Below are 25913 nucleotides of genomic sequence, written 5' to 3' on the forward strand. Positions count from 1 at the left end.
GATACTTTAACAGGGTGTGGAATTATTGGTAAGAAAATTTTTTCTATGAGGAGTTTGAAAGTGTTTCTGCCTTGTCTTCTTACTTGCCACAGCCATTGTTGAAAAGGTTGTTAGCATTCTCCTTTCAGATCTTTTGTGTGCCCTATTTCTCCACCCATGTCTCCAGAAGTTATAGGATCCTCTCCTTAAACCCAGAGCAACTCGGAAACTTCTTAGTGCTGTGTCCATGACAGAAGTGCCTCACCCTTATGGCATTGCCTGTTGCAACACATATGGCCTTTCTCTTGGGGTGACTCTGCTCACCATCTGCAGCTTTACTCAGCAGACATTCCACATCCCTGACATCTTCAACTTTCTAGGGTCTCTATTGCAATTTTGGCATCACTATCATGGCTTCATGCACTATCCTCTCAGGCACACTGTCTGGCCTTCAAGACCGTCTTCTGAAACATGAATGGAAGCCTCCATGACCCTACAACTCTGGGAGGATACCTGTAAAACAGGTAGCACATGGCTAATGCCAAGGTTTGCCAACTGGTGCATAGCTTTGCCCCTTGGACCATGGCTGCAGAAGCCTCTGAGTGCTTGAATGGTTGAACACTACTGAATGAATCCTAGGGAACCAATTCCTTAGTGGCCCTTTTTAAACAAGCCCTCCTTCTCAGGGGCTCTTTTCTCAAACAAAAGTGTCTTTGTTACTTTTCTCATTGCTGAGACAAAATAACTGACACCCAAAGTTAAAAGAGGAAAGGTTTGTTTAGCTCACAGTTTTAGAGGTTTCAATATTTAATCTCTGCCTCCCAGCAGGGTGGCACATGAAAAGAGGCAACAGTTCACACCAGTGAAAGACAGCAAAAGCAACAAGAGAGGAGGAGACAAGCCTCTGTCTGTCCCTTATTGCATATCCAGTCTACCAGGATTAAGGGAATGTCAATCCAATCAATGGACTGATCCAGCAATCATCCACTGTCTTGGTTACTTTTCTCTCATTGTTGAGACAAAATACCCAATGCCCAAAATTAATGAAGGAAAGGTTTATTTAGCTCACAATTTGTGGGGGTTTCAGTCTGTACTTGGCTGGCTCCAAGGTAGAGTGGCACATAGCAGAAGGCAACAGTTCATGGCAGTGGAAAACAGCAAAAGCAGCAAGAGCAAAAAGGGAGGAACTGTAGAGAGCTAGCCTCTTTTCCTCCCTTTATGCAAGCTACCTGCCTCAGGGCTGGTGTAGCACTCACACCCATAATCCCAGCACTGGACCATGAATCAATCATAAACTCTAGAAGCCCGCCCCATGACTGCCTGAGGCTTTGGAGGTGACATCCAGACACAAACCATAACATTCCACCCCTGGCCCCCGAAAGACTCATGTACATCCCCTTATGGAAAACGCATTATAGTCCGTCTCTAATCATGGCGAAAGTCCTAACAGTTTCAGCATTGCTGAAACATCAAGTCCCAAGTCTCCTCTGAGATGTAAGACAAACTCTTAGCTGTGAGCCCCTGAACAAATGTAAAGTTAAACACTTTCAACAGTCAGTGGCACAAGATAAACATTACCATCCCAAAAGTACAAACAGGGTATACAAAGCATTGGGACCAAAGCAAGTCCAAAATCCAGCACAGCAAACATTAAGTCCTGTAGTTCTATGTGCAACATTTGAAGCAATGTGAGGGAAACTGTGAGCTCCAAAGCTCTTGTGTAATTCCATCCCTATGGCGTTTCTGGTGGTTGTAGCTCCCATTGCTTCTCTCTTAGGCCTGCTTTGCTCCGTCCTTGCAACTTTCCTTAGATGATCCACATTCCTAACTTTTCCAAACTTTTGAGGTCTCCACTGTACTTTAGACTTCTCACTAACAGCTTCACATTATTGCCTTCTCAGGGGCTCACTACCTGGCCTCCCTGGCCTTCTGAAATTGAGATGGAAGCCTTTTTAACCTCATAACTCTTGCATTTTGCATGCACCTAAAACCAGCACCACGTGGATAATACTAAGGTCTGCTGCCAGCTGGAGCAGTAGCCAGGCTTTCTTCTCTCTTTGCTCTAGGGGTCAAGTGCCTGGATCACTGAGCACTCTGAATTTAATTCTGAGGACCAAATTTTCTGTGCTGCCACTATTCTGAAATGTGGCACTCTGCGGCTTTCTTCTCAAAGCAAAGTCTTTCACCGTGGTAATTTGGAGGCTGCAAAGGGTGGAGACTTGCTGCTTGTTTTGATGCCCTCAGGCCATCTTTTCAATTCTCTTGTTCCTCCTCAGCAATCGAGATCTCCTCAGCTCTATCTCTGAAGTCCACAGCTTTACAGGAGCTTTCTTTCTGGCCAAACTCACAATGTTTTAAATCATCCTGCTGGGCTCTTTGCTCTTGATTCTTAACATAAATCTGGCTAAAAACCCCCAACAATAGCCATGCCACTACCTCAACATTTGACTGCCTTGAAATTTCTTCTGCCAGATTAGTTAGTCCACTGCCCTTACTCTCAGTCTCAGGCAAAGTCTCTGGACACAAGCAAAATGTAGACAAACTTTCTGCCAAGTTATAACACACATCATCTGGATTCCAACAACCAATGCAATCCTCAGCAGAAACCTTCCAAACCTGGTCTTTACCAGCAGGATTTCTATCAGCCTTCTGGTCTTCCAAGCTCTGACCAGAATCTCCCATATAGAACAGTTTAAAATGTTTCAGCTCTACTCTTCCAAGTGACATCTCCAAACCTTCCCAAACTCTTCCCATGAGCCATTCCCAAAGGCTCTTGAATCACATGGTTAGGCACAGTCATAGCAATGACCCCACTTCTCTGGTACCAAATTCTGTCTTGGTTACTTTTCTCTCATTTGTAAGACAAATGGAGACTTATTTAGCTCACAGTTTGTAGAGGTTTCAGTCCATACTCAGCTGGCACCAAGGCACATGGCAGAGGGCAACAGTTCATGGCTGTGGAAGACAGCAAAAGTAACAAGATCACAAGGAGGGGAGCAGTAGAGAGCAAGCCTCTTTCCCTCCCTTGTATCGTATGCAACTACCCACCCCAGGGCAGGTGTAGCACTCACATCCATAATCCCAGCATTGGACCATGAATCAATCATAAACTCTAGAAGCCCACCCTATAACTGCATGAAGCTTTGGGGGACATCCAGACACAAACCATAACACCCACCCTTAATCCCAGCACACTTAATCCCAGCATTAAACCAGGACTCAATCACACACTCTAGATTTAGCCACCTCCCCCAAAACCCCTATGACTGTATGAGACTTTGGGGGGACATCTAGACAAAAACCAGAAGAGAAAGCTTTATGGTTTTGCACAGTTGAAGCCATAAGGTGTAGGGGTCTTGCTGATTCCTGAGAGGACTTCAAACTACCTTTCTTATTGTCCTGATACAAAACACTTGGCTTATTTTTAATGGTAATATGTTTAGCAATCATGCTGTCCTTTGCCCCCACTTTTCAGGCACTTGCTTTATGGGAAAACTGAAGAACTTTTAAAATGGGCTTTTTGCTCCTGATTCTTACTGTAAATCTGGCTGAAAGTAGCCATAAGTATCCATGCTTAAATGTTAGGTTGCCTTGAAAGTTCCTCTAATAGATTAATTAGTCCACTGCTGTTAATCTCAGTTTCCCACAAAAATCTCAGAACCTGGGCAAAAATGAAGACTTTTCTGTCAGGGTGTAATACATGGCCTCTAGCCCTACTTCCAATAGAGTCCTTTTCCTAACTGGAACCTCCTGAGCTGGCTTTTACTCTTTGCTTTTCTACAAGCATTCTAGTTCTCTGAGCTCCAACCAGAATCTCCCACCAAGCTTGGGTTACAGTATTCTAGGGCTACTCTATTAGACATCTCCAGATCTTTCCATGCTTCTCCTGTGAACCAGTTCCAAACACTTCTGAACCACATGGTCAGGTATAGTCACAGCAACAACTCCACTTCTCTGGTACCAAAATCTGTATTAGTTACTTTCTTGTCTCGGACAAAATACCTGACACCTACAATTTAAGGAGACGGTGAGTTTGGCTCATGGTTTCAGTACAGAGGCAGCTGGCTCCAAGGCAGAAAAAGGATGGCAGTAAGGCATAGTGGAAAAAAGGTGCTCAGTCCATGGCAGCCAGGAAAGAGAGAGAGGAGTGAGAGGCTGGAGATAGTGATATACCCTTCCAGGTCACACCCTCACTGACCCACCTCCAACCAGACCCCACCTCCTAACAGTAAGTCCACTATCAACCCATCATTTAGTCACTTTCCAAACATATGAAGGTTTGGACCGGGGCATTTTAGATCTAAACCATAACACTCTCAGGGTCTTGATTGTCCCCGATACTAAGTGTTGCCTGGAGGAATGACTTGGTATGGCTCAAAGCCTCAGAGAGAAGTCAAGAGGGAGACAGGAGAGGAGAGCACAGTGAGGACATGGTCACTGTACATTCCCAGGTGGCACCTAGTAGCTTCTGGAGCCTCAATACACCTGTTGGAGACACCCAGATTACCGAGTGTTCAGTAACTGCCAGTCCTGCCCAGAAGGCCACAGTATGGGATCTGACTGGTCAGAGCTGCCTCTTCACTCCTGCATGTATCAGAATAGCTCAGGCAGGAATATTAGGTTACAACTCCCGAGTAGAATCTCCCTGGCAAAGCCTGGAAAACACCATTTTTAGACTCCAGCAATTCTGCTATAACCCCCACTTTTACAGAGGTCCCTGGAGATGATTCCTCTTCTGTGTGCATCCTTATGCAGGTTCCCAGAAAAGCTGAGTTGCTGATGGTTTTCTTGGCAGATTTTCATGAGTATCAGAGTGAAGTGGAAGGAGCAGGTACTTGACACCCAAAGTGCTGGTTGGTTTGCTGTGATGTCCTCTGTAGGCCCAGGCAGAGAGGACCATTCCATATCCCTATCTTCCTGAAGCTTTTAGCCTGTGACACACTGAGGCAGAGCTGTGCTGTGCTACAGCCCCTGGGGGCAGCTGTACATCTGTGCAGGGTTATTATTGAAGCTGGGACAGCTTTGCAATGCACACAGTTACACTTAATACATTTGCTAAAATACAAGCTCAGCCTGTTATTAAAAATTCTATAAAACTGAAGAATTACCAACAAAATGCAATTTCCTCTTTCTCATAAAAATCTGTGATTTATAATATTACCCTCTTCTCCCCAGTTGTCTAGGCAGCTAGTTAATATGGAATGCTAATATACAGCAGTAATTAAAACCTCATAAAAAGATGGCTATAAAGATGAGATTGATTCCTCCCAAAGTGATACTTGCCAGGGTAGAGGGGTAGGTTGGGGGAGTAGCCTGTTCTTGCATTTCCACAGCTTTTATTTTACCAGTTTTACCTCAGGAGGGTGGCCAGGAATGTGGAGGCCTTTTCTCTTCAATGGACCCATACAAAGTCCAACACAAATACCTTCTCAAAAATGCCACTGCCATATGCAACAGCAGAGTCTCCACTTGGTCCTGGCTAATACTTTAGGTTTTGCTGAAGATCTCTGATTGCAAATCCAAGCCAGCCGCAGCTAGATGCTGCTTATTTATTTGATCCTTGGGGAGCAAATCTTTGCTGGTGCAGATGTGTGCCCCACACTGTACGAAGTGAGAGAGGGTCCCAGGGGTAAGACACTTTCCTAGAGAGCATTTGTCTACAGGTGCCTCACCCCCAGTGTCCACTGAGCCACCTGCTTCTGATATACTTGGGAAGAACTTTAATAAATCTCAACACCCATTTGTACAAACACCATTTGTACTCAAACCCATTAAACTAGAATTTCCAGAGCCTGGGCATCAGGATTTGTTCCTCTCCCTTTTTTGTGAAAACAGAGAAATAACATCTGTACAGTAAAGGGAAAACCTGATGAATTTTGGCCTCCATTCACAGTATAGCCACCAGACTCAACGTCAGCAAACCACTTCCAGCCAAGACCCCCTCCTTCCTATTGACTGCTTTTGTGTGTCCTTGCCACCATAGGAAGTATATCAGAAAGCATGCTCAGAATGGTTCTGTCACAGTGTGTTTAACTGTCCTTCTCTGAAGGACACTTGAACTGTTTCCAAATTATGGCTGTTGGGAATACTTCTTTCATCCTTGGGTGGCCACATGCTCTTACTCTTCATGGCATCTGTAAGGGCTAAGAAATGTGTTGAGTCATAGCTAGGGCAAATGCTCACCCTACTAGAGGATTCTGCCAGGTTTCCAAAGTAGGTGAATCAACACCCTCGTCTGCCTTCAGATGGGTCCCATTTTACTCCACATCCTTGCCAGTATTGGAATTGCCATTTATTCAAATAACAAAAAAAATTCATCGTTCTCATAGCCACGTGCATGCTGTCTTTTGTAAAGCATCTGTTCACATCCGTGCCCATTTCTGAAGTGGAGTATGTGTCTTTTCCTGAATGATTTCATAAATCCTTTCTCTGTTCTTGACACAAAGTGTCTGTCAGATGTATGTAGTGCACCTGTCTTCTCTCGGTCAGTGTCTAACCCAAGCATTTTCTCAGTAATGCCTTTTTGTTGTTGGTTTTTTTTGGTTTTTTTTTGGTTTTTCTCCGGTACCGGGAACCGAACTCACGACCTTGCGCTTGCCAGGCCTTTTGATGAACAAGAGTTCTTAATTTTAAGGAAATCCAATTTATCAATTTTTTGTGTGAGCTATTTGTGTCCTATTTAAAAATCCTTTGTCTGTCTCAAGACATGAAGATATTTTTTGTGTTGTCTTCCAGATTTTTTTAAACATTTAATTCTATCATCCATCTAAAATTAGCTTTTATGAATGGTATGAGGTAGTGGCAAATATTTTGTATTTGCCATGTGAATATCCAACTATTATATGACTAATTTAGGGGAAGACTAGACTCTTCCCCCACTGAATTGGAACTCAGTTTTGGTGTCCAGATCTGGCTAGCCTCATACAATGATTTTAAAGTATTTTATTTTTCCTATTCTTTCAATGAATTTGTTTGATAGTATTATATCTCTTCTTTCAATGTCTGGAAGAAAATTCTAGTAAAGCTCTTTGGGACTAGTTTCTTTATAGAATGTTCTCAAATTATGAATTAAATTTAATACTTACCAATTTTTTTTTCTGTCTTTTTGAGACATTCTCACTGTGCAGTTCAGGCTGGCGTTGGTGCTCACTTTGTAGCCCAGGCTGGTCTCAAACTCATAATGATCCTCCTACCTCAGCCTCCCAAGTGCTGGGATTACAGGTGTGTGCCACCATGCCCAGCCCTATTTCTTCTTGTGTTAAGTTTGGCAAAATGTATTTCTAAAGAAGTGCATCCATTTCACATAAATTTTCAAAAAATTTTCATAGTATCCCTTTGTTATCCCCTTAGTGTCTGAAGAACATGTAATGATGTTCCCTTTTATTTCTAATATTGATGATTTGTATTCTATTCTCCACCCTTCCCTTCCACATGCACTGGGGATTGAACTCGGGGCTTTGCCATGCTAGGCAGATACTCTGCTATTGAGCCACAACCCTAACTCCTTTTTCTTTTATTTTTCATTCTTCTTTTCTCCTTTTTTCCTCTCTCTTTCCTTGTTTCTGTCTGTCTGTCTGTCTCTGTGTCTGTCCTTCCTGTCCCCTCTGCTGTCCTGCAGTGTCACTGCACACTTAGTATTACTGCATGAGTAGTTATTTAGAAATTATAAAATGTATCCTTAAATTGCCATCTGCTGTCACATCATTAATTTTTCTACACACCCAAAATACAAGAACCCAATAAAAGCAATAGTTCAACTTCATTTCCCCTTCTTTTCCTACTATTGTCATATATTTTACATTTGCATGCATTATAAACCCCAAAAGAAAAGGGTTTGAATGTTCCTTCAAGCAGTCTATAGTCTTTTGTACTTATTTATATCTCACCATTTCTGACTTTCATTTCAGATATTTTCCCTTCAGTTTGAAACACTCCCTTTAGGACTTTTCGCTGTATGGGTCTGCGGGCAGAGGATCTCTTTCCTATGTCTAAGATGTCTTAACCTGCCTTCTTTGCAAAGGACATACTCATTGACGTGGAGCTCAAGGTTGCCAGTGTTTTTTTCCTCTGAGCACTCAGATGATGTCATTCTAAAGTCTTCTTTTACAGTTGTCCCCTATTTGCCTTTATAAGATTTTCATTTGGTCTTTGACAACTTCACTATGATGTGTCTAGGTTTGTTTTCCTATGTTTTTTTACACTGTTTAGGGCCAGCTGAGCTTCATAAATCTGAAGTAATGTCTTCCACTAGATTTGGGAAACTCTTGATCATTATGTAGTAAGATATTTCTTCTCCTTTCTACCACTCCAATTCCATGTGTATTCAACATTTGAATTATAACTGACATCTCTCTTAAACTATTTTTTTTATTTTCTTGTGCCTCTTCTTTTATTATTATTATTATTTTACCTTGGTTCTGTGATTCCCCTGCATGCAGTCTGCTTTAAAACCTTTCCAATGAGTTGTTAATTTTAGATGCCATGTGTTGAATTTTAGTGAAAATTCTCTTTTTATAGACTTTTTTTGAGGCAGGGTCTCTCTATGTAGTACAGGCTGTCCTTGAACTCACTTATGTAGCCCAGGCTGGTCTTGAACTCATGGTGATCCTCCCAGCTTAGTCTCCTGAGTACTAGGATTATGGGTGTGCACCACCTGGCTTTTTTATAAATTCTAATTATCATTTGAATTACTATATTTTATTCATTTTTACCTCTATGAGAAAAATATTTTAATGTACTAATCATATTGATTATTTTAGCATGTTAATTATAATTTTTTAAAGTTCTTTTCCATTAACCTTTGGCTTTCTTTCCATTAATTTTTTTTTTTAGACAGTGTCTTGGTATGTAGCCCAGGTTTGTTTCGAACTCATAACAATCCTCTTACCTCAGGCATGTGCCACCATGCCTGGCCTCTTTCTATTGATCACAGTTGACTTTTGAAGTTCTTATTGGCTAACTCTAGTAATCTCTGAGTCAGCTTCTTTGATTGTTTTATCTTCTTATTGGTTACTTTTTCATACTTCTTTACCTGTCATTTTTTTGTTATATTCTTGACAGTCTGGATGATATGTTATAGAGGCTCTGCGTTCTGTTGTCATTGTCCAGAGAATGCTAAGTTTTGTTCTGGAAGACCTTTGAATTAGCAGCAGACTACCTGGATTCTTATGTGGCTTGTCTGCAGGGTCTTAGGATGGAGTTATTTCAGCCCTCTCTTCTCAGTGTGAACATCTCATCCTTGTGACATGACCCTGACTCTAGAGTGTGGCCTTTTCAGGGTCTCAGTGAATGCCTAGAGCACTCACCAAGACCTTCTACCTTGTCTGAGCTTGAACTGAATGTCCCACAGGCACTTACCCCCGGCTCACAGTGCAGATTCTCAGAAGCTGGTCTCTGTGCGGCCTCTGAGGGTTGTCTTGTATGTGCACAGCACTAGCTCGAGGCTCCAAGGAATTGGAGCTGTGTTTTACCACTGCCTTGTCCCCAGTACCCGCACTCTAGCTCCTCCCTGGGAATAAGAACATGATTCAGAATCCTTTCAGTTGCCCTGAAAGCATCAAATTTTGATCTTGATTTCTTCTGCCCAAGGAACCTCTGTTTTCTGCTTGGCTCTATTTCCTGGTGGAAAAGCTGAGAGAATGCCTCATGGGAAAAGCTAGGAGTAATCAGGGCCCTCCTCATCTGCCTTCCTTGTCTCTAGCATCCTGCTCCTGCTCTGTGTATTTTGCTTAGTTTCCAGACTTACTTTCTGCACAAAGAAAAGCCCAGTGCCAACTACTTCATTGTGTTGGGAATCATAAGTTTCAATTTGCTATTTTTTTTTAAAAAAAGCTTCTTAGGTGATTTGTGTGAGCACAGGTTTAAGAACCACTGCTCCCATCGTATTGGTAGATTATCGTAGGACTAAATTCCCAGAGTTGATGCTCAGATATGCAACAGATCCTAGCTTGTCTCTGGGCACCTGGGCTCATCTCTATGACCTAAAATGTCATCTCTTCCTCTTTATTCTGACTCTCAGACCCCACCCCAAGGATGCATGATGCTTGGGGACCTGTTTCTTCGGGCACATTCACCTGAGAATGTGCAAGCAGACCTCCATGTTCTCCGCTCCCTGAGTCTCACCTTGAATAGTATCAAACTCTCTGTCTTGTCTGGGTATTCTTTGCAATCTCCCCTCCCTTCCTCGGCCCTTTGATGGCTGAGTGACAGGGCTTCTTCTCCTCTCAACACCTCATTAAGCCTCTCCAGGACCTTTCCTCCATGAAAATAGCAGCCCATAGAAAACACCACATCCTTTCTTATCTCCCACACATCTACTGGAAATCAGCAGCCTCGCCTGGCATGTGCAACACATTGATGTTCAGGTTTCCTGTGGACAGAGTTTATAGGCAGGGAGGGTCCCCTGAGATGCAGATCCTTCTGGAAGAAGATAGGTTGAGGTGGAGTGAGCCACCTCTGTCACAGGGGAGGGCCCATTACTTGGGTCAGGAGGCCTCTGCAGATTAGGACACCTGTCTTTCTCTAAGGACACTTGCTATAGGGTAGTAAGCACTCTGCCAATGTCTTAGGCAGAGGTCTTGCGTGTAACACCGAGGCACAGCCAGCGCAGATGAGAGCAGCCACAACTATGAGTGACCACACCAGGGTGATGCACCCTGTAAGATGAGTCCTTGAGGGGTACTGTGGGGCATATGTGTGCAGGGGACCTCAGCACTGCAGTGTGGTGGCTGGATCCTGTCAGGATCCTTCACCATCAGCAAGGGTGCTTGTAAAGTGCAGGCAGCAGGTTGCACCCTGTGTGGGGGCTGGGCTAGGAGTCTGCCTGTTGACTCTGGTGCAGAGCTGTCCAGGAGCACCTGCTTTGTAGCATTGTACTGTGTTCTCAGTACAGTACTTGGAGAGGCAGGAAAGAGTCCAGGTACAGAGAGCTGTCTTCTTCCCTGAAAAAGGACCGTTCTCCCTGCCTCCTGTAGACCCCTTCCCTGGGAATCCACCACCCCAACAGACCTCCCTCTGGTTTCCAGACGGCCTCTGTAACTGGGAGTGAGGGGCAGTATGGGGGACTAGGATTGGCGGTGGGAGCTCATGTGGCAACCTGTAGGCTCCTATAAGGATTCTGAACCTTATTCTTGGGGAGGATGTTTTGCAAAGAGATCTGATCTCTTTGTAAAAGCTTACTCTGTGGTTGAAGGGGCCAGAGTAGGCTGGTTCAGGAGAGGACACAGGGAAGTCATTTGGAAGCCACTGCAGCCATCCTGGGGGCGGGGTGACTGACTCATCCTGGTTTACCAGGACTCCCTAGTTTCAGCTTTGGAAATCCATGTCCCAGGAATTCCCCAGTTCTGGGCTCACTGGGAGGCTAGCCACGTCGATGTCAGCATACAGATGGCTGGGGTATGGGATAGGCGCACTGCCCTCTGGGCTCTGCAGCCCTGTGGGAGGGTAAGGGTCAGCTGCCACTTAGAAACACCAGGGATGGCATGTCACGGCCTTCAGCCTGTGGCTTTACTAATAGACACTTGGTTAAACCCCTTGCAAGAGGAGAGCCACGTGTGTGGGTCTGAGTCCACACACATGCAGGAAGCCTCCACCTGCACTGCCCAGGACAGCTTCACAGGCTGGTCACACAAGCATTGGTCACAATCCCATGACGCATGTTTGAATGTATGCACTGGGTCAGAAGCAGCTCATTGTGAGTGAGGGGCCACCCAGCTCCACAGAGCATCTTGATCTGGGCCAGATCTGGTGTCCTGCAGGCACACGCTCTCCTTCCCACCAAGACCTCATGCCTAAGATAGAAGGAGTAGAAGATGTAGATACATACTTGACTGAGGAATCTCAGTGTGAGAGACCCACGGGTATGGGAGACTTTGTCACCAATTCCTAGGCAAGCATCCTGTGCCCACATGACAGCATTGTTCCCGCATTTCCTTGGTGGGGGGCAATGGGGCTTTGCATGGGCAGAATGTCTACCTTCCTACCTGATGGCTTCTCACACAGGTCGCTCCTGTACTCCAAGCCAGCTCCCAGTTGGCACTTGGAGACTCACTTTCTTGTTTCCTGGTGGAGGAGAAGTGATGTTTGTAAATGTCTGTGTGTAAGTGCTGGGCCCCAGAACAGAGCTGCCTATTGATATGGTTTCATTTTCACTGGCTGCTTTGTCTCACTAATTGGCTCTGCTACCTCTTTCCATACTGCTGTGTGCTCCAGCAAATGGGAATTTAGCAATTAAGGATTTTTTGTATTCTGGTCTGTTCATAGCTTGCCTGGGAATTTGTGATTTGGTTTAATTAGACATCTCATCTCTTTGTTTCCAAGCTAACTTGACCAGATGACTAACATATTCGCTTATTTCAACCTTAAACAGTAAGCAGAGCAGCAAGAGGTCTAGTCTGCTTCATTGTTTGAAAATATGGTTTGAACTGAGTTGTTCTTCCCCAAAGATACTGTTATCTTCCTTAAATCCAGTGCTGTCCAGAGCACTCGAGTTCCACCTTCTCTCCACATGCATGGTCCACTCGGTGGGATTCACTTCAGGCCATGCACATGTAGATGGGGCAGTCCAAGTGAGAGGTCCCAAGTGCAGCTGGCAGCTGCATGTGGAAGGGTTTCTTGCTGCCATTAGTAGGTGAGTGCAAAGAATGCCACCTTTTAGGGAAGGTGGGGAATACTGCAGAACCCTCACAGTCATCAGCCTGGCCAGCATGTAGGTCCTAGGGTGGGACAGACATGTTGGACATCTGCCTTCCAGAGCCTGCTTGTCCAGATGCCCTCACTGCACCCTGAAAGCGCTGGCTTGCAGCAAGATGGTAGGAAAAGTAGCTTTGCCTGAAAACAACTGTGCAGCTCTCCAGCTTTGTAGCTACACCTTAGGTCCAGGACAGATGGATGGAGAAGGATGGCAGGAGTGCCCCACCACCACCACTCAGCCCTCCCCTGTCTGGCACCTCTGAGGATGGTGAGCAATCAGGGCTGCAAGGGGCTTTGAGAGCTTTTGGACCAGGGCTCCTATTTATCACTTTCATCTCTGCCGTGCACAAAAGAATCTTGCTCATCATATCCCCCCTGTTGGTGTGTATGGGTGATTTGGGGTGTTACCCTTCTCTACCCAGTGTACAGCAGGAAGGAAGAGCAGTGGGAGGCTTCCCTCAGCCCTGCCCGATGATGCCTGTGACCACAGACGCTGAGAATGGGGATGGGGAATCTTGCTGGCCAGTCAGGCTGGTGGTGCAGGGGTACACAGAGCCTGGGTCCCCTCAGAAAGGGGCTGGCTGACACCAGCCTAGGATGAACCAGCTGAGGCCTGGCCGGGGTGTGGTACAGCAGCCTGGGGTGTGAAGTGCCTTGTGTCATCTAGGATGGTTTGCTTTTCTTCTGGTCTCCTAACCCAAGATGCTGCAGGGCTGCGGCCACCGTGGGGACCCCTCCCAGTGTCACACTGCCTGTTTCTATAGTAACTGTAGATCTGTACCTTTCCTGCGTGTGTGATTGTGTTCTGTTCTCCTTGTAGATGGAGGAGATAAAATTTAAAGACAGAGCAGTCTTCGTGCTGGAGAGAGAGTTAGGGGTTCAAGCCGGGCATGCCCAAAGACTGCAGCTTCAGAAAGAGGCTCTAGATGAGCAGCTTTCCCAGGCCAGAGAGGCTGAGCGGCACCCAGGCAGCCCCAGACGGGAACTTCCTTATGCAAGCGGTGCAGGAGACGCCTCAGACCACTCAGGAAGCCCTGTAAGCAACCCCAGGCCTCACCCCTTCTGGCCCCGAGTCACAGAGAGACATCACCATGTGGCTGCACAGCCCTGTGTGGGAAGCTCCCTGGCCCAAGTCCAGGTAGACCCTTCTGCCCTGGAGCCCTCCAGCCAGCCCCCGAGCCCTCGCTTTATCAGCAGTGATCAAGAGGGCTGGTAGACAGTCTCCTTTCTTCCTCACCAACAGCAACCACTAGTCCTTTGCCTCCTGGGCCCCCAGGTAGATAAGGGTCCTTGATACTTCTTGCCCTTGGCTGGTGGGAGATGAGGTGCTTGGAGTGTGTGCTGCTTCCACCCCCATGTGCACAGGCTTCTGGCTGCCACATGCCCTCGTCTCCAGCTTGGCCCCTCATGCAGTTGTTTCTGGCACTCACATCACCAGTCACACTCCCACCTGCTTTTCATGTGACCATGCCACTTTCTGCTCCTCCATGGGCTGTAAATGACCGTGCAGGTCAGCCATCAGCCACACAGGCTGCAAGTTCATCCATGTCATCGCTGCTTCTCATTCAGATTCCTCTGCATTGGTCTGTAATATCCTGGGAATTCTAGATCCATGGACCCTTGACACGGTCCCTCTGGGTCTTTGGTCCCTAGCCTCTCCTGCACCCATTGAATGAGGAACTCGAGCCATGTCCAGAACCTTTCTGGACACTCTTTTGTTCAATTAGAGGACCCAGGCAGGAAAACTGGTTCAGCTGAGCTAGCTGTGGGACAGTGACATTGTAAGAATAGAGAGCAGCATTTTGTGGTCATATCATAAGCAGCTTACTTGAGTTAGAACCATCCTCTCCTGCTCTGGTGCTTGGTAGACTATTGCATTCACTCCAGAGACTGACACTGGATTAAAATGTTTTCACTGATTTTTGGATGGTGTTCCAGTGGTTGCAAAAGTGACCTTCTAGAAACTCAACTTGAGGGAGCACACTTCTTGGAAGAGCAACTTTCAGAAGTCTGTAATGTGTGTCTTTTCCTATGCTCATCCTGTGAAAGTGACTTGCCCACTGATAGGTCAGGCAGGCCCCTGTCTGAAAAGTGCAGCTGGACAGTGGCCTCAAGGAAAGCATGTAGCTCATCTCATCACTCTTGTGTGCTGGCACTTACACGCTCTTGCCCTCCACATTTGCATACTTCCAGACATTTCTGCTTCAATTCTGTCCTCATCTTGCTGTTCTGTGGTGCATGCGCTCAAAGCATGGCACCTCCCCCAGGAGGGCCCACACCCACCAGCAGCCATTTGGAAGCAAGGGCAGTGACCATGCAGAAGAGTTTGGTTTCCATAATGGGTTGTGCTTGCAAATATTTTATATATCTGCATCTAGGAACAGTTATTTGCAGTTGATTTTTGTTTTAGGAACAGCAGTTGGATGAAAAAGATGCCCGGCGCTTCCAACTTAAAATTGCAGAGTTAAGTGCCATCATTCGTAAACTGGAGGACCGCAATGCCTTGCTGTCAGAAGAAAGGAATGAGCTGGTGAGTGGTGCGGAGTATCTTTGGGACTTAAAAGTTTGTGGCTGAAAAATGGGGAAAGATGGGGTGTGCCTACTTTCAAACTTCCTTGGGTGAAAGGACAAGTAATTTGCATTTAGGCTTCTTGACTGAGTTTCAATAAAACTTTATTAACAAAAATAAGGGCGGGCCAAACTTGGTCCCTATGTGCTGATTGGCTGATCCCTGATCTGTGTTACCACAGCACAAGTATCCCGAACTTTACGTGTGACCTGAGATGTGTAAAGACACTGCCCTTCAATGTAGCTGTCACTGTTAGTCTTCAAACCTATTGAGATTTCTGAGTGACTTGAGCTCACAGAGGGCATGAGAGCTGCTCAGAGTGGCTGGAATGGTCAAGGGGGCCAGCATAACTTTACTGCACCTCTTAGTTGCAAACAACATTGGCCCCAGAATGCTGTAGTTCAACTTTATCCCCATCCAAAGATCTCCTGAGTGTTGCATGGATGGAGAGCACCAGTCAACCTGGGGGCTCCACCAGGGGCCTAGGCCAAACTTTGTAAATACAGCTGGCCCTGTGTACCTACTAATCCTGTACCAACAGGTACCACATCTGTGGCTTCAACCGGTACTGGATCAAAAATATTTTTAAAATCACATCTGTACTGAACACACATTGTTGTTTTGTCTTGCCGATATTCCCTAAACAATACAGGGTAACAACTAGTTACACATTATTTACATTGTATCAGGTATTATAGGTAATCCAAAATGATTTCAAGTATACAGGACGATATGTATAGGTTATGTATAAATACGACACCCATGACTTTATGTAAGGACTTGAGCACATGCACATCCTGGTGGTCCTTGGCACATCCCGGCACCCAGACCCTGAGGAGATAGAGAGATGGCCCGAGTGGGCTGATAATGTTGCCCTTGAGCGGAAGCTTTGTCTGGTCAGTTTGCTGACTGTAGGTAGAGACCTGTCTGTTTTCTGTTACTTAAAAAAATCATGTGGTATAATTAACTTTTATTTCAGTTAAAGCGTTTAAGAGAAGCTGAAAGTCAGTACAAGCCACTGCTGGATAAGAACAAACGCCTTACTCGGAAAAATGAAGATTTGTCTCACACATTACGGCGAATAGAAAGCAAGTTGAAATTTGTCACCCAGGAGAACATGGAAATGGTAAGGGTCTGCCAGGTGGCAGGGCAGCAGCTGTGCACAGCCTGGCCAGCAGCGCCCTCCACATCTCTGTGCTGTCTAATGACACGGCAGAGCCTGCCACACACTTGGCCCTCAGGGTCAAGGCTAGTCTCATGGGTGAGGAACCAAGATGAGCCTGCTTGCAGGAGAGAAGCCTCAGACGAGAGCAGATCTTGGGAAGGAAGGGTGTGGTGCCTGCCAGGGCAGAAAGGCAGAAGGAGAGCTGAGCAGAGGCCCATTAAGCCCGTCACACATCCCCTCCCACCTAGGCCTCTCTGCCTATGTCCAACACCAGGGGTTTGAGCAAGCAAGCTCCCAACTCTGAAAATCCCAGATGAAGCAAGCAAGAGGCCCTAGGATCCTGACCTCCGAGAGGGTCAGGAGGAGCAGGTCTGGCACAGAACACTGAGCCTTGGTCAGGCAGGCCGCACTCTTGCCTGGGCCTCTAAGTCTGATCATGTGTAGTTAGTGGTATTTTTGTTTTCCTCCTGGCCCTAAGGAGTCCAGAGGCCATGAAGCAAGTTCAGCCAATAAGTATTTCAGCGTGATGGGGAGCAGTGGCAGGAATGCCCCCAGTCCCTTCCTAACAGAAAAGCCTTCTCTTCAACCTGAGCTGCAGCTTCAGTGCAGCCTACACGTGTGCACTGGTAGCTCCACAACCTCCTCCTCAAGGGTGCTTTGGTTTCCCGTCTGGGCAGACTTTGGCTGTGTGTGGTGCTAGGCTGCACAGCCTCACTCTCACTATGGGGCCCAGCCAAGACATAGGCTTCAGTTTTCTGTGGGCTCTGTAGCCAGCTGCTCTGAGGCCCGAGCAGAGCAGCCCTGGCCTGCAGCCAAGGTGACCAAGAGCTGCTCCTGCAGGCGCAGCGGGACGAGCCCAGCACTACTGTCCAGCCAGACCGCGTTCCTGCCACTTGTGACACAGCCCACTTGGTGTTTCAGAGGCAGAGAGCCGGGATCATCCGAAGACCCAGCTCCCTCAACGACCTTGACCAAAGTCAGGATGAGAGGGAGGTGGACTTCCTGAAGCTTCAAATTGTAGAGCAGCAGAGCCTCATTGATGAGCTCTCCAAGGTGACCACATACCACACACCCTTGCCTGTCCTGGCTTCCCAGGGGTGGGGATGGAGGGAAAAGTGGGCAAGCATTTGTGGAGCCTTCTCAGGCTGGGTCACCAGCTTTGATCACTGTTTAAGGTGGCCCTCTTAGACAGCTCTGTCCCAGGATCTCCTCGCCACTCTTACTCCTTGGGGCCCCAAGGCCAGCAGTAGTCCCTGATTTAGTAACAAATCTCCATAGTCCAGGTGCAATTCATCCTCTCACAGTTCTGGAGTCCACAAGCCCAAACTCTAAGCTTTTGGAGGGCAGGGCCATGCTCCCTCCAGGGCCCCCTGGGTCTGCTCTTTTCCCCAGGCAGCCTCTAGGGGGCTGTAGCATTCCCTGGCTTGTGACCACATCACTCCTATCTCTGCCTCTGTCTTCCTCTGGCCTCCTCTTCTGTTTGAATAGTCTCCCTTCCTTCTGTCTTATAGGAGGCCAGACCTTTGGTTTAGGGCCCGCCAGACTCCGGAAAGACCTCATCTTATCATCCTTTACTTAATTACACCTGCAACAACCCTATGTCCAAATCAGGTCCCAATCATAAGTGCTGGGGATTTGGCTGTGAATACATTTTTTTAGGGGGCTACTTCACAGCCCCTTCCACTGCTCTGTCCCTGTGGGTTCCCTACAAATAGGGAACTAGTGTTTCATGAAACTCTCCTACTATCCCAATTTGGGGGCTCCTAACTTTCTGCATCTCCTTGGGATCCTGGCAGACCCATGCTGAGATAATTTCAGAAGGAACTGTAAGCAAGCAGCAGGACCTCAGTGCTTCTCTGTCACTGCCTTTTTCAATACTAAAGCTGCCTCCAAAGTCACATGACAAGGAACAGAAAGACCTCAGCCTGGGCTGTGGGAAGGAGTGTCACTAAGGCAGTCTACCTTGGTCATGACTGAGTTTTGAATTCTTTTCTATTGAATGACATAGTGATATCAATCTGAACAATAACAATAATTTACAATGGAAGTAGGAAAAGGATGAAACCTTGGTCAGTTACATTGTACAGAATTGCAATTTCTGAAGGAAGGCCTCTTTCTCATGCTGCCCAGTGAACAGAAGGCCCACCAGTTCTGAACAGAGGTTCCTGGGGTTTGGAATGTTCAGGGAGCCCTCAGCAGATCAGCTCAGGAAAGGAAAAAGGATGGTTGGGGTAGAACCTCCCTCTCAGGATGGTAGTGCATGGCCCAAAGGACTCTGAGCAACATGATTCTGCGGCTAGGGTGCAATGGGAATTTGGAGGCCACTCCAGGGCTCTGCAGGTCCCTGCAGGAGCAAGGTCTGCACCTTCTGTTTTATAACATGCTGTTTTCTTTCCGTAGACCCTCGAAACTGCTGGCTATGTAAAGAGCGTGTTAGTAAGTACCAATCTGTGTCTCTCTCCTGACCTGACAGTCTCCCTGTCCTGTGCTGGCTGTCCACGGGACCCACTCTGCTGATGGTTCCTCGCAGTGTAGACAGAAGCAGCTGCCTAATCACTAGTGTGAATACTGCGTAGCGTAGGAGGAGCCTGGGCCGTCAGATCTCCAACACCCCAGTTCTTCCCACCAACCCCCACCCACTGACACCAAGATGCAAATGGAAGGGGAGCTCATGGTTGATGGAGGGCAGTAAAGGAGCTCAGAGCCCATCTAAACAGAGGCTCGTGTGTTCCAGGCTGGCAGAGAGGAAGAGCTACCCCAGCCATCTGGGAAAATACAGTATGTCTATGACCACAGGGACAATCCGCCAATTTAAGACTAGTCAGTCCAAATGACAGTATGCAAACATTATGAAACTGATGGAGCTGTTCAACTACTTAAAAAAATCTCTCCAACTGGTTTTTTGCAGGAGCGTGATAAGCTTTTAAGGTATCGGAAACAAAGAAAGAAAATGGCGAAGCTCCCCAAGGTAAAGGAGGGAACACTGGTATCTGTGGACGTAAAATCTCAGTTTGCAGAAAAACTCTTGGGAATGATTCTCTTTCTTTGGAGATGAAAAGGAAATAATTTTATGACTTCTAGAAGTTGTTATTCTGAAACAACCAAAATAACACTCAAATATCCTGTTTATAAATTTAAATTTTGTTAACGGAGATCATATCAACCTAGCTGAAAACAGAGAACTATTATGCTTATTTGGAGCTCATTAAGGTTGCCATCCAGGAGACACCAAACGCAAACAAGATGTGCTCCAGGGTTTTTCACGAAGTGGTAGCTATATTTATACTTCGAACTGTTTGTCGGGAATGCTGATTGTTCTGGTACAGTTTGTGGAAAAAAAAAAAAAAAAAAAAAAGCACTGGGCACAGCCTCAGTCTCTGGGAAAGTCAGGGAGGATGTGGGTGGTTTCACCGCTGTGGCTGATGAGTTTGGATCCAGAAGTTGCCATGCTGCCAGTTCTCAAGGTCAGTGACTGGTGCGGCTGCCGTAGTTTTCGTCCACAGCCCACACAGGCCCCACACAGCAGACCTGCACCCCTAGGAACATTGAAGTCCTAGGGGAATTTCTCTGGAGTAAAATCCTTTTTGATAAACTGATTTTTATTAAGGCAGTCACTGGAGAAATTCCCAAAGGAACTAACTTGTCTCCAACTCTCTGTAAAATACGTGTGTTGTTTTTAAACACTGTGCAGTGCTCTTCGATGGGCCATGAGATGCTCCTCAGCCAAGACACTTGCTTGTCTGGCCCTTAGAAAGGCTTGAAGAAAAGGAAGAGGTTACCAGGGCCCCTCTCTCTTTGGGGTCACTGCAGGACACTGGAAATTATGCAGAGGCACTGCTACTCTAGCTGTCCAGGTTCCTGTGGGAGAAAGGAGAAGCTGGGCAAGTCAAACAGAAGGCCTAGACCAGGCTGTAGAGGACCCCAGCTTGCAGTGGCCTTTGAACTGTAAAGAGCTGGAACATGAAGGGACCAGTGATGTTTCAGCAAAGAAAGACATGACATCAGCAGGGCAGATCAGCAGGAGGAGCAATCAGGAGGCTACTGCAACCTGGAAAGAGTGAAGTAGAGTGTCGAGGAGACAGGAGCAACTGGAAGACAGACAAAGGATGCCTGAGTGATCAGAGGAGGCCAGGCCTCCCTGGATTGGGGTGACAGAAAGGTCAGGCTCCTCTCACACATGGGGTGACAGGAGGAAGCTAGGCCTCTGACCAGACATGAGATGAGAGCAGGAGGCCAGGCCTCTGACTGGACATGGGGTGACAGGAAAACCCCTGGCCCACCCAGACATGGGTGACAGGAGGAGGCCAGGCCACTGGCAAGCTTGAAGATAAACAATCAGCCAACAACAGGGGCTGGAAATTCAGTAAAGGAACCTCAGGTTCATGCTTCAGAGTGTCTGTTTTCTAGATATTTCAGTGGGGATCTGGGAAAAGATTGGAGTATATGGAAAGACTTTCTCAGAGAGGCAGTGGCTCAATTCAGGAAATGTCAGGTGGTTACTCAGCTGGAGAGGCAGGTGGTGGTCAAGGGGGACAGGGAAATAGCCTAGAGTTCTGTTTTGGTCAGAGGTCAGAGGATGCAGGTACCTGGGAAGGGCATGCAGACAGGGACGAGTGACAGTGGTCTGTGGGGTAGCTGGTGGTCCTGGGACCCAGGGAGGAGCTTCCTTAGAAGGTTCTAGTGGAAGATCTAACAGGGAGACCTGGTGGCCACAGCAACCAGATGCTAATTCACAGAGTTGGCCAATGAAGGGACCCTAAGTGACTGAAAAAGGGTGGCCAGGTTTTGGATTTTATAATATTTCTAAAACCTAGAATGAGGAAACCTAAGAGTGTATTGTTGCTGTTTATTTATTGAGATGCTGGGGATTGAACCCATGACTTCTGTGTGCTAGACAAGTGCTCTACCACTGAGCAACAACCCCAATGCTAACCATAAAGAGTTAGGGGTCCCAGGGGGATTCCCAAAGGCAGGACCCCTCAAACTAGGCCATGGAGGACTCATTTTGTTTTGGTTTCTATTCCAACCTGTCAAGAACTAATACTTGTAAAGATACAACAGAAATTTATAACTAGAAAAGTGACCATACATCAGAAGAAGTACTCATTCTTGGGCTTATGTTGGTTCCTCATGCATGAAGGTTAAGTCCAGAAACCATTTACCCATACAGATCCCAGTCCTTTCTCCTTCCACTCTTCACCAGTCCAGCTCCTGGAACAACCACGATGATGTGCTCACACCATCTGGCCCTGTGAGAGGCAGCCCCCCCTACCAGATTCAGACAAAGGCAGCAGTGCATTCAGGGCGGGGCCATGCAGTGGGTGGACAACTTCACAGCCATGGCCTGCACAACCATGGGCAACAAGAAGGTGGGGAAAGGCCTAGTACTGTTGGTCAAGCATTAACATGTCACATTTTGGTCAGAAGCCAGTTGTCGTGGAGACTTTCTTTGGATATGATGAAGAAGCTTCCTTGGAATCCGACGGTTCTTCCATCTCTTATCAAACTGACAGGACAGACCAGACCCCTTGCACACCAGACGATGACTTGGAGGAGGTAACTTGGGATTTCCGAAGCAGTTCTTGGACTTGCCAGCTCTCATGGGACATAGTGGCAGAATGGGTCATGAGATAGAACCAGAGCAGGATTTCTGAGCTTGGTCACTCCTGGACATGGCCCACTATCACAACCCTAGGGCCGTAGGGACTCCTTTAAGGCAACAACGGACCTATTCGTACCTGCCTGTCCCTGGGATCACAGATGTCACTGCACCTAGAAGGACCATCCTACAGATAACTCTGCCAGAGCAAGCCTGGGATGGACAGGCCTGAAAGAAATGTGTTGTTTGGTTCTATACTTTTCCCCAAACCCCAGCACACTCCCCATCACACATTTCTTCAGAGCAGAGCCATGTGGGATCCTGGTCAGCAACAGTGGGTCCAGTAGGTCAGAGTAGACAGACTGGCAAGTGCAAGCCCCAGCTGAGCCTCCAGCCACTGGTCACCAACCCACAAAGTTCACCCTTGCCTTTGCATGGCCAGCTCAGGCTCAGAGATCACCTCCAGAGGAGCCTTCTCCAAAGCGTGCCCCTCCCCACATGCTACAGAGGGCCTCCCCCCAACTCCTTCCTCCCTCATGCTGCCAGCAACACTCCTCCTTTCCACCTCTCTGGGAAGAATAAGAGCGCTGGCTGTCCAGGTGTGGTGACAGCTGTGGTGTGGGGCCTACGCTAACGCGCCTCTCTCTCTGTGTGCATGTGGTGCTGTGTGGCTACCCAGGGCATGGCCAAGGAAGAGACGGAGCTGCGGTTCCGCCAGCTGACCATGGAGTACCAGGCGCTGCAGCGAGCCTATGCCCTGCTGCAGGAGCAGGTTGGAGGAACCCTGGATGCAGAGCGAGAAGTTAAGGTCTAAATGACTTCTACTCCACGATGTTCCGGCTCCCGCTCAGCTCCTTCCTGCTTATCCCCTGTGGCCCGGGAAGGCACACTGTGTGTGCCCAGATTGCAGGCCAAGCCCCTTCCCTCACCGTTAGTGCCAGTCCTTGACGATGCTCACTGAGGCCATTAAAAGCTAGGGTTTGTGGAGCCCCCAGCTGGGACATCCCAGGCTGATGAGGGTGAGGGTCCTTCAAGAGCCACATCTGTCTCTGCCAAGAGCTGTGGCCAGTGCACATGGAGCCTGTAAAACCCTAAGACAAAGTCATCTTTTGCCCAAACCTGCAGGAATGCCCTTAGGAAGTTTCCATAACAAGGAGGCACAGATAAACTAGGGGCAGCATTCGAGCTTAGTTGTTTTTTATTTTTTTTATTTTTAACCTGCTGAGATTGTTCATTCATCCAAGTCTTGAGCTCAGGGCCTGCCTTGTGGAGCAGCAGTGTTCTTTCCCTGGACATGCCCAGAGCGAGTGGCTGGCATCCAGGAAAGGCTGGAAAATGGGGCTGGCGGGCGCCCTCTGCTGGTCTCCAGGGGCAGTACCAGGCCACATGGGGGAGGAGGGAAGGAGTTCCCTTGCTGCTCCAACGGGAATATAGGCTTACCAGGGAAAGGTGCTGTGGCTGGAGCACCACCTAGGGACACAGGCCTCTGCCTAGAGAGGTGAGGGACCTCCTGAGCAGGCAGTGGTGGCATCTGACATTGCAGGCAGTTCTGCTCCCCCTAACCACTCTGCAGGGGAAGAGGCATCATCACCTGGTGATTCTGCAACTTAAGGTTGTGGTCTGGGTAGAGGACAGATCTCTCAGGTGAGGGGACAGTAATAGTACCCCCTACTCCAGATGCATCCTCCTAGCTGCTGTCAGGGAGCCTCCTGACTACCCCGCTAATCTGGAAAGGTGTCCCCTGATGCTTTCTGGAAATTTCATTAAGGTCACCTGTTGTGACGTCTTGAAGCAAAGGCCTTGCCCTGGTGTGCCCCCTCAGTGCTCCTGGTGGGCGAAGGCTTGCCTGTCTGTGAAGGAGACTTCCCCTCCCCTGAACTGAGAAGCAGGAAAATGGACAGAATATTTTGCTGCATAAAAAGGGAATTTGATGTTCCCTCTTTAATTTTTTTTAATTTAAATTTTGCATGATATTAGGATAAAGTAAAATGCCAGAGATAGTCTCTGTCTCAGTCATCCCGAGGGTTGGGGACCAGGGCTCCGTCTTAGGGCTTAATCATCCTAAGACTATGAGCCACACATTTGGCTCTGCCTTTCCGGGGTGATGGACCTCAGCCCCTATACCCTGCAGTCCAGTGCTCATTTGCCCCAGGCACTGCACCCAGAGAGAGCAGGGATACCCATGGGGTAAAATGTTCCTGTTGTGGATCTGGGGAGAACAAATTAAATGAAGAAAGAGCAGCTTGACCTGGTCGCAAGCCCAGGTGGTGTCCAGGAGGAACTTTCCAACTCAGGGGCTCCCTTATAAATCATGGAGCTCATCCTCCAAATGAGGGACAGGATCTGGGGAAGTAAGGTGCAGACACAGCAGTGAACCCCAGGCTGGCAGCAGCATGATTGTGAGCTTCCACCGTTCATCTCAGAAGGCCCTTCACACTGGTGTGTCCAGCACCAGCAGGCTCAGCACACAGGCCCAGGCGTCCTTGTCACTTGTTTCACCCTGTAAACAAGGGTTTCACCTAAGAAGCTCTCAGAACTAGTCCACAGACATTTTCTGCTATGCCTTAGGTGAGAGCACTCACTTGCACAGCTTCAAAGTTCTTCCTTTCCTGGAAATGTCCCTTTAATGGAGAGGACAGTCACTTCTCAGTAGCTAGACCTGAGGCAGTATCCTAAAGCCCGCGTCCCTCTGAGCCTGTCTATCTGTCCTGGCTGTTAGGGAAAATTTGATGTGTCTTTGCTCCTGTCCTACAGACTCGTGAGCAGCTTCAAGCAGAGGTGCAGAGGGCACAGACACGGGTGGAGGACCTGGAGAAGGCACTGGCCGAGCAGGGGCAGGTGAGCTCCTCCCAGTGGTGCTCATGGGTGCTGGCGTCCTCTGGCCTGGGGAGTCTTGGGAAGAACTGGCCCTTAGGGGCTACAAAGCCTCTTATCCAGGAGGATGGAGGGACCTGGGTAGGAATTATTCAACACATGCTGAAAATTAGTAGCTTTAGTGTGCACTATCGGGTATCCCACGACAATAAAAATTCTAAATGCTGGAAGGAATTCCATGCAAGTGGGAATCTGCCAACCATGGGACAAAGTCTCTCCTGGGTTGACCATGGCATAGTTCATTAATCCTCTGAGTTAGGGCCAGGATTTTAGGTCCTGCAGCCCTTCTGTGGACTCCAAAGGGAAAAGCCTAAGCTGTATCTGGCAGGAACAATAGACTTCCTGCTCTGGGGCTCCTGGTAAAGGTGACCAGAGGGCAGGTTACATGCTTTGCCAGTAGCTTGTCACCAGATAGGAGGGTGTCCCTCTCCACACTACTGTACACCAACCACCTCTGGGTTCTTCAGGTCCCATGGGGGACATCTGTTCTCAGTGGCCTCAGGGCCTGAGTATCACATTCTGACTTACTGGGCCTGAGACAAGGCTGGAGGACGTCTGTGTCGGGTGGGGAAAGCTTTGAGAACGTTCTGAGAGTTGGGACATGTTTCCCTGGGCTCTGTCCTGCCCTGTGCCAGGTCCATGGTGTTCTTCACTTGTTAACTGATAGATGGACAGACAAAAGGATACTGAGAACAGTGGCCAGGCCACATTGCCAACACCCTGGAATTCAGCACTGCATACCTCTCTGTTTAGCTGACACTTATCCACCCTCCAGAAAACCAGGCACATGGGCTTTTGGCAGTGGCACTTGAAATACACCATGCACTGCCCTTGTTGACCAATGGGTGACCCCAGCTCAGATGTCGCAGGCGCATTCCTAAGGCTCCATCTAATGTTTAGGGTCATGTCCAAGATCCTGCATCCTATTGTTTGTGTTGAGAAAAGAAAAGTGGCCAGGGAGGTCGGAACTCAAAAGGGGAGGAGGCTACGATACCTCATTCCTTGGCAAAATGAATCCTCCAGACTTGACCACACCT

The 25913-nt window shown here is 47.7% G+C and overlaps 1 protein-coding gene across 13 annotated transcripts in view; it reads left to right on the forward strand.

Annotated features, from left to right (window-relative positions):
* The window catches only part of Jakmip3 (Janus kinase and microtubule interacting protein 3), a 146466-nt gene that overhangs the window by 86806 nt on the left and 33747 nt on the right, over window positions 1–25913 (forward strand). For 8 of the 13 annotated variants that reach the window (XM_013503117.1, XM_013503116.1, XM_013503115.1 and 5 more), the window contains exons 4-12: window positions 13490–13705; window positions 15080–15199; window positions 16218–16364; window positions 17325–17456; window positions 18804–18839; window positions 19312–19371; window positions 21828–21959; window positions 22682–22810; window positions 24757–24840. In XM_013503117.1, the coding sequence (XP_013358571.1) occupies window positions 13490–13705; window positions 15080–15199; window positions 16218–16364; window positions 17325–17456; window positions 18804–18839; window positions 19312–19371; window positions 21828–21959; window positions 22682–22810; window positions 24757–24840 (1056 nt within the window). The remainder of the gene's footprint in view (window positions 1–13489; window positions 13706–15079; window positions 15200–16217; window positions 16365–17324; window positions 17457–18803; window positions 18840–19311; window positions 19372–21827; window positions 21960–22681; window positions 22811–24756; window positions 24841–25913) is intronic. The other 5 variants (XM_013503122.1, XM_013503121.1, XM_013503123.1 and 2 more) reach the window with 5 other exon arrangements.

Source organism: Chinchilla lanigera, unplaced genomic scaffold (assembly GCF_000276665.1).
Source record: "Chinchilla lanigera isolate Chin_1 unplaced genomic scaffold, ChiLan1.0 scaffold00076, whole genome shotgun sequence".
In the NCBI taxonomy this organism is placed as follows: Eukaryota; Metazoa; Chordata; class Mammalia; order Rodentia; family Chinchillidae; genus Chinchilla; species Chinchilla lanigera.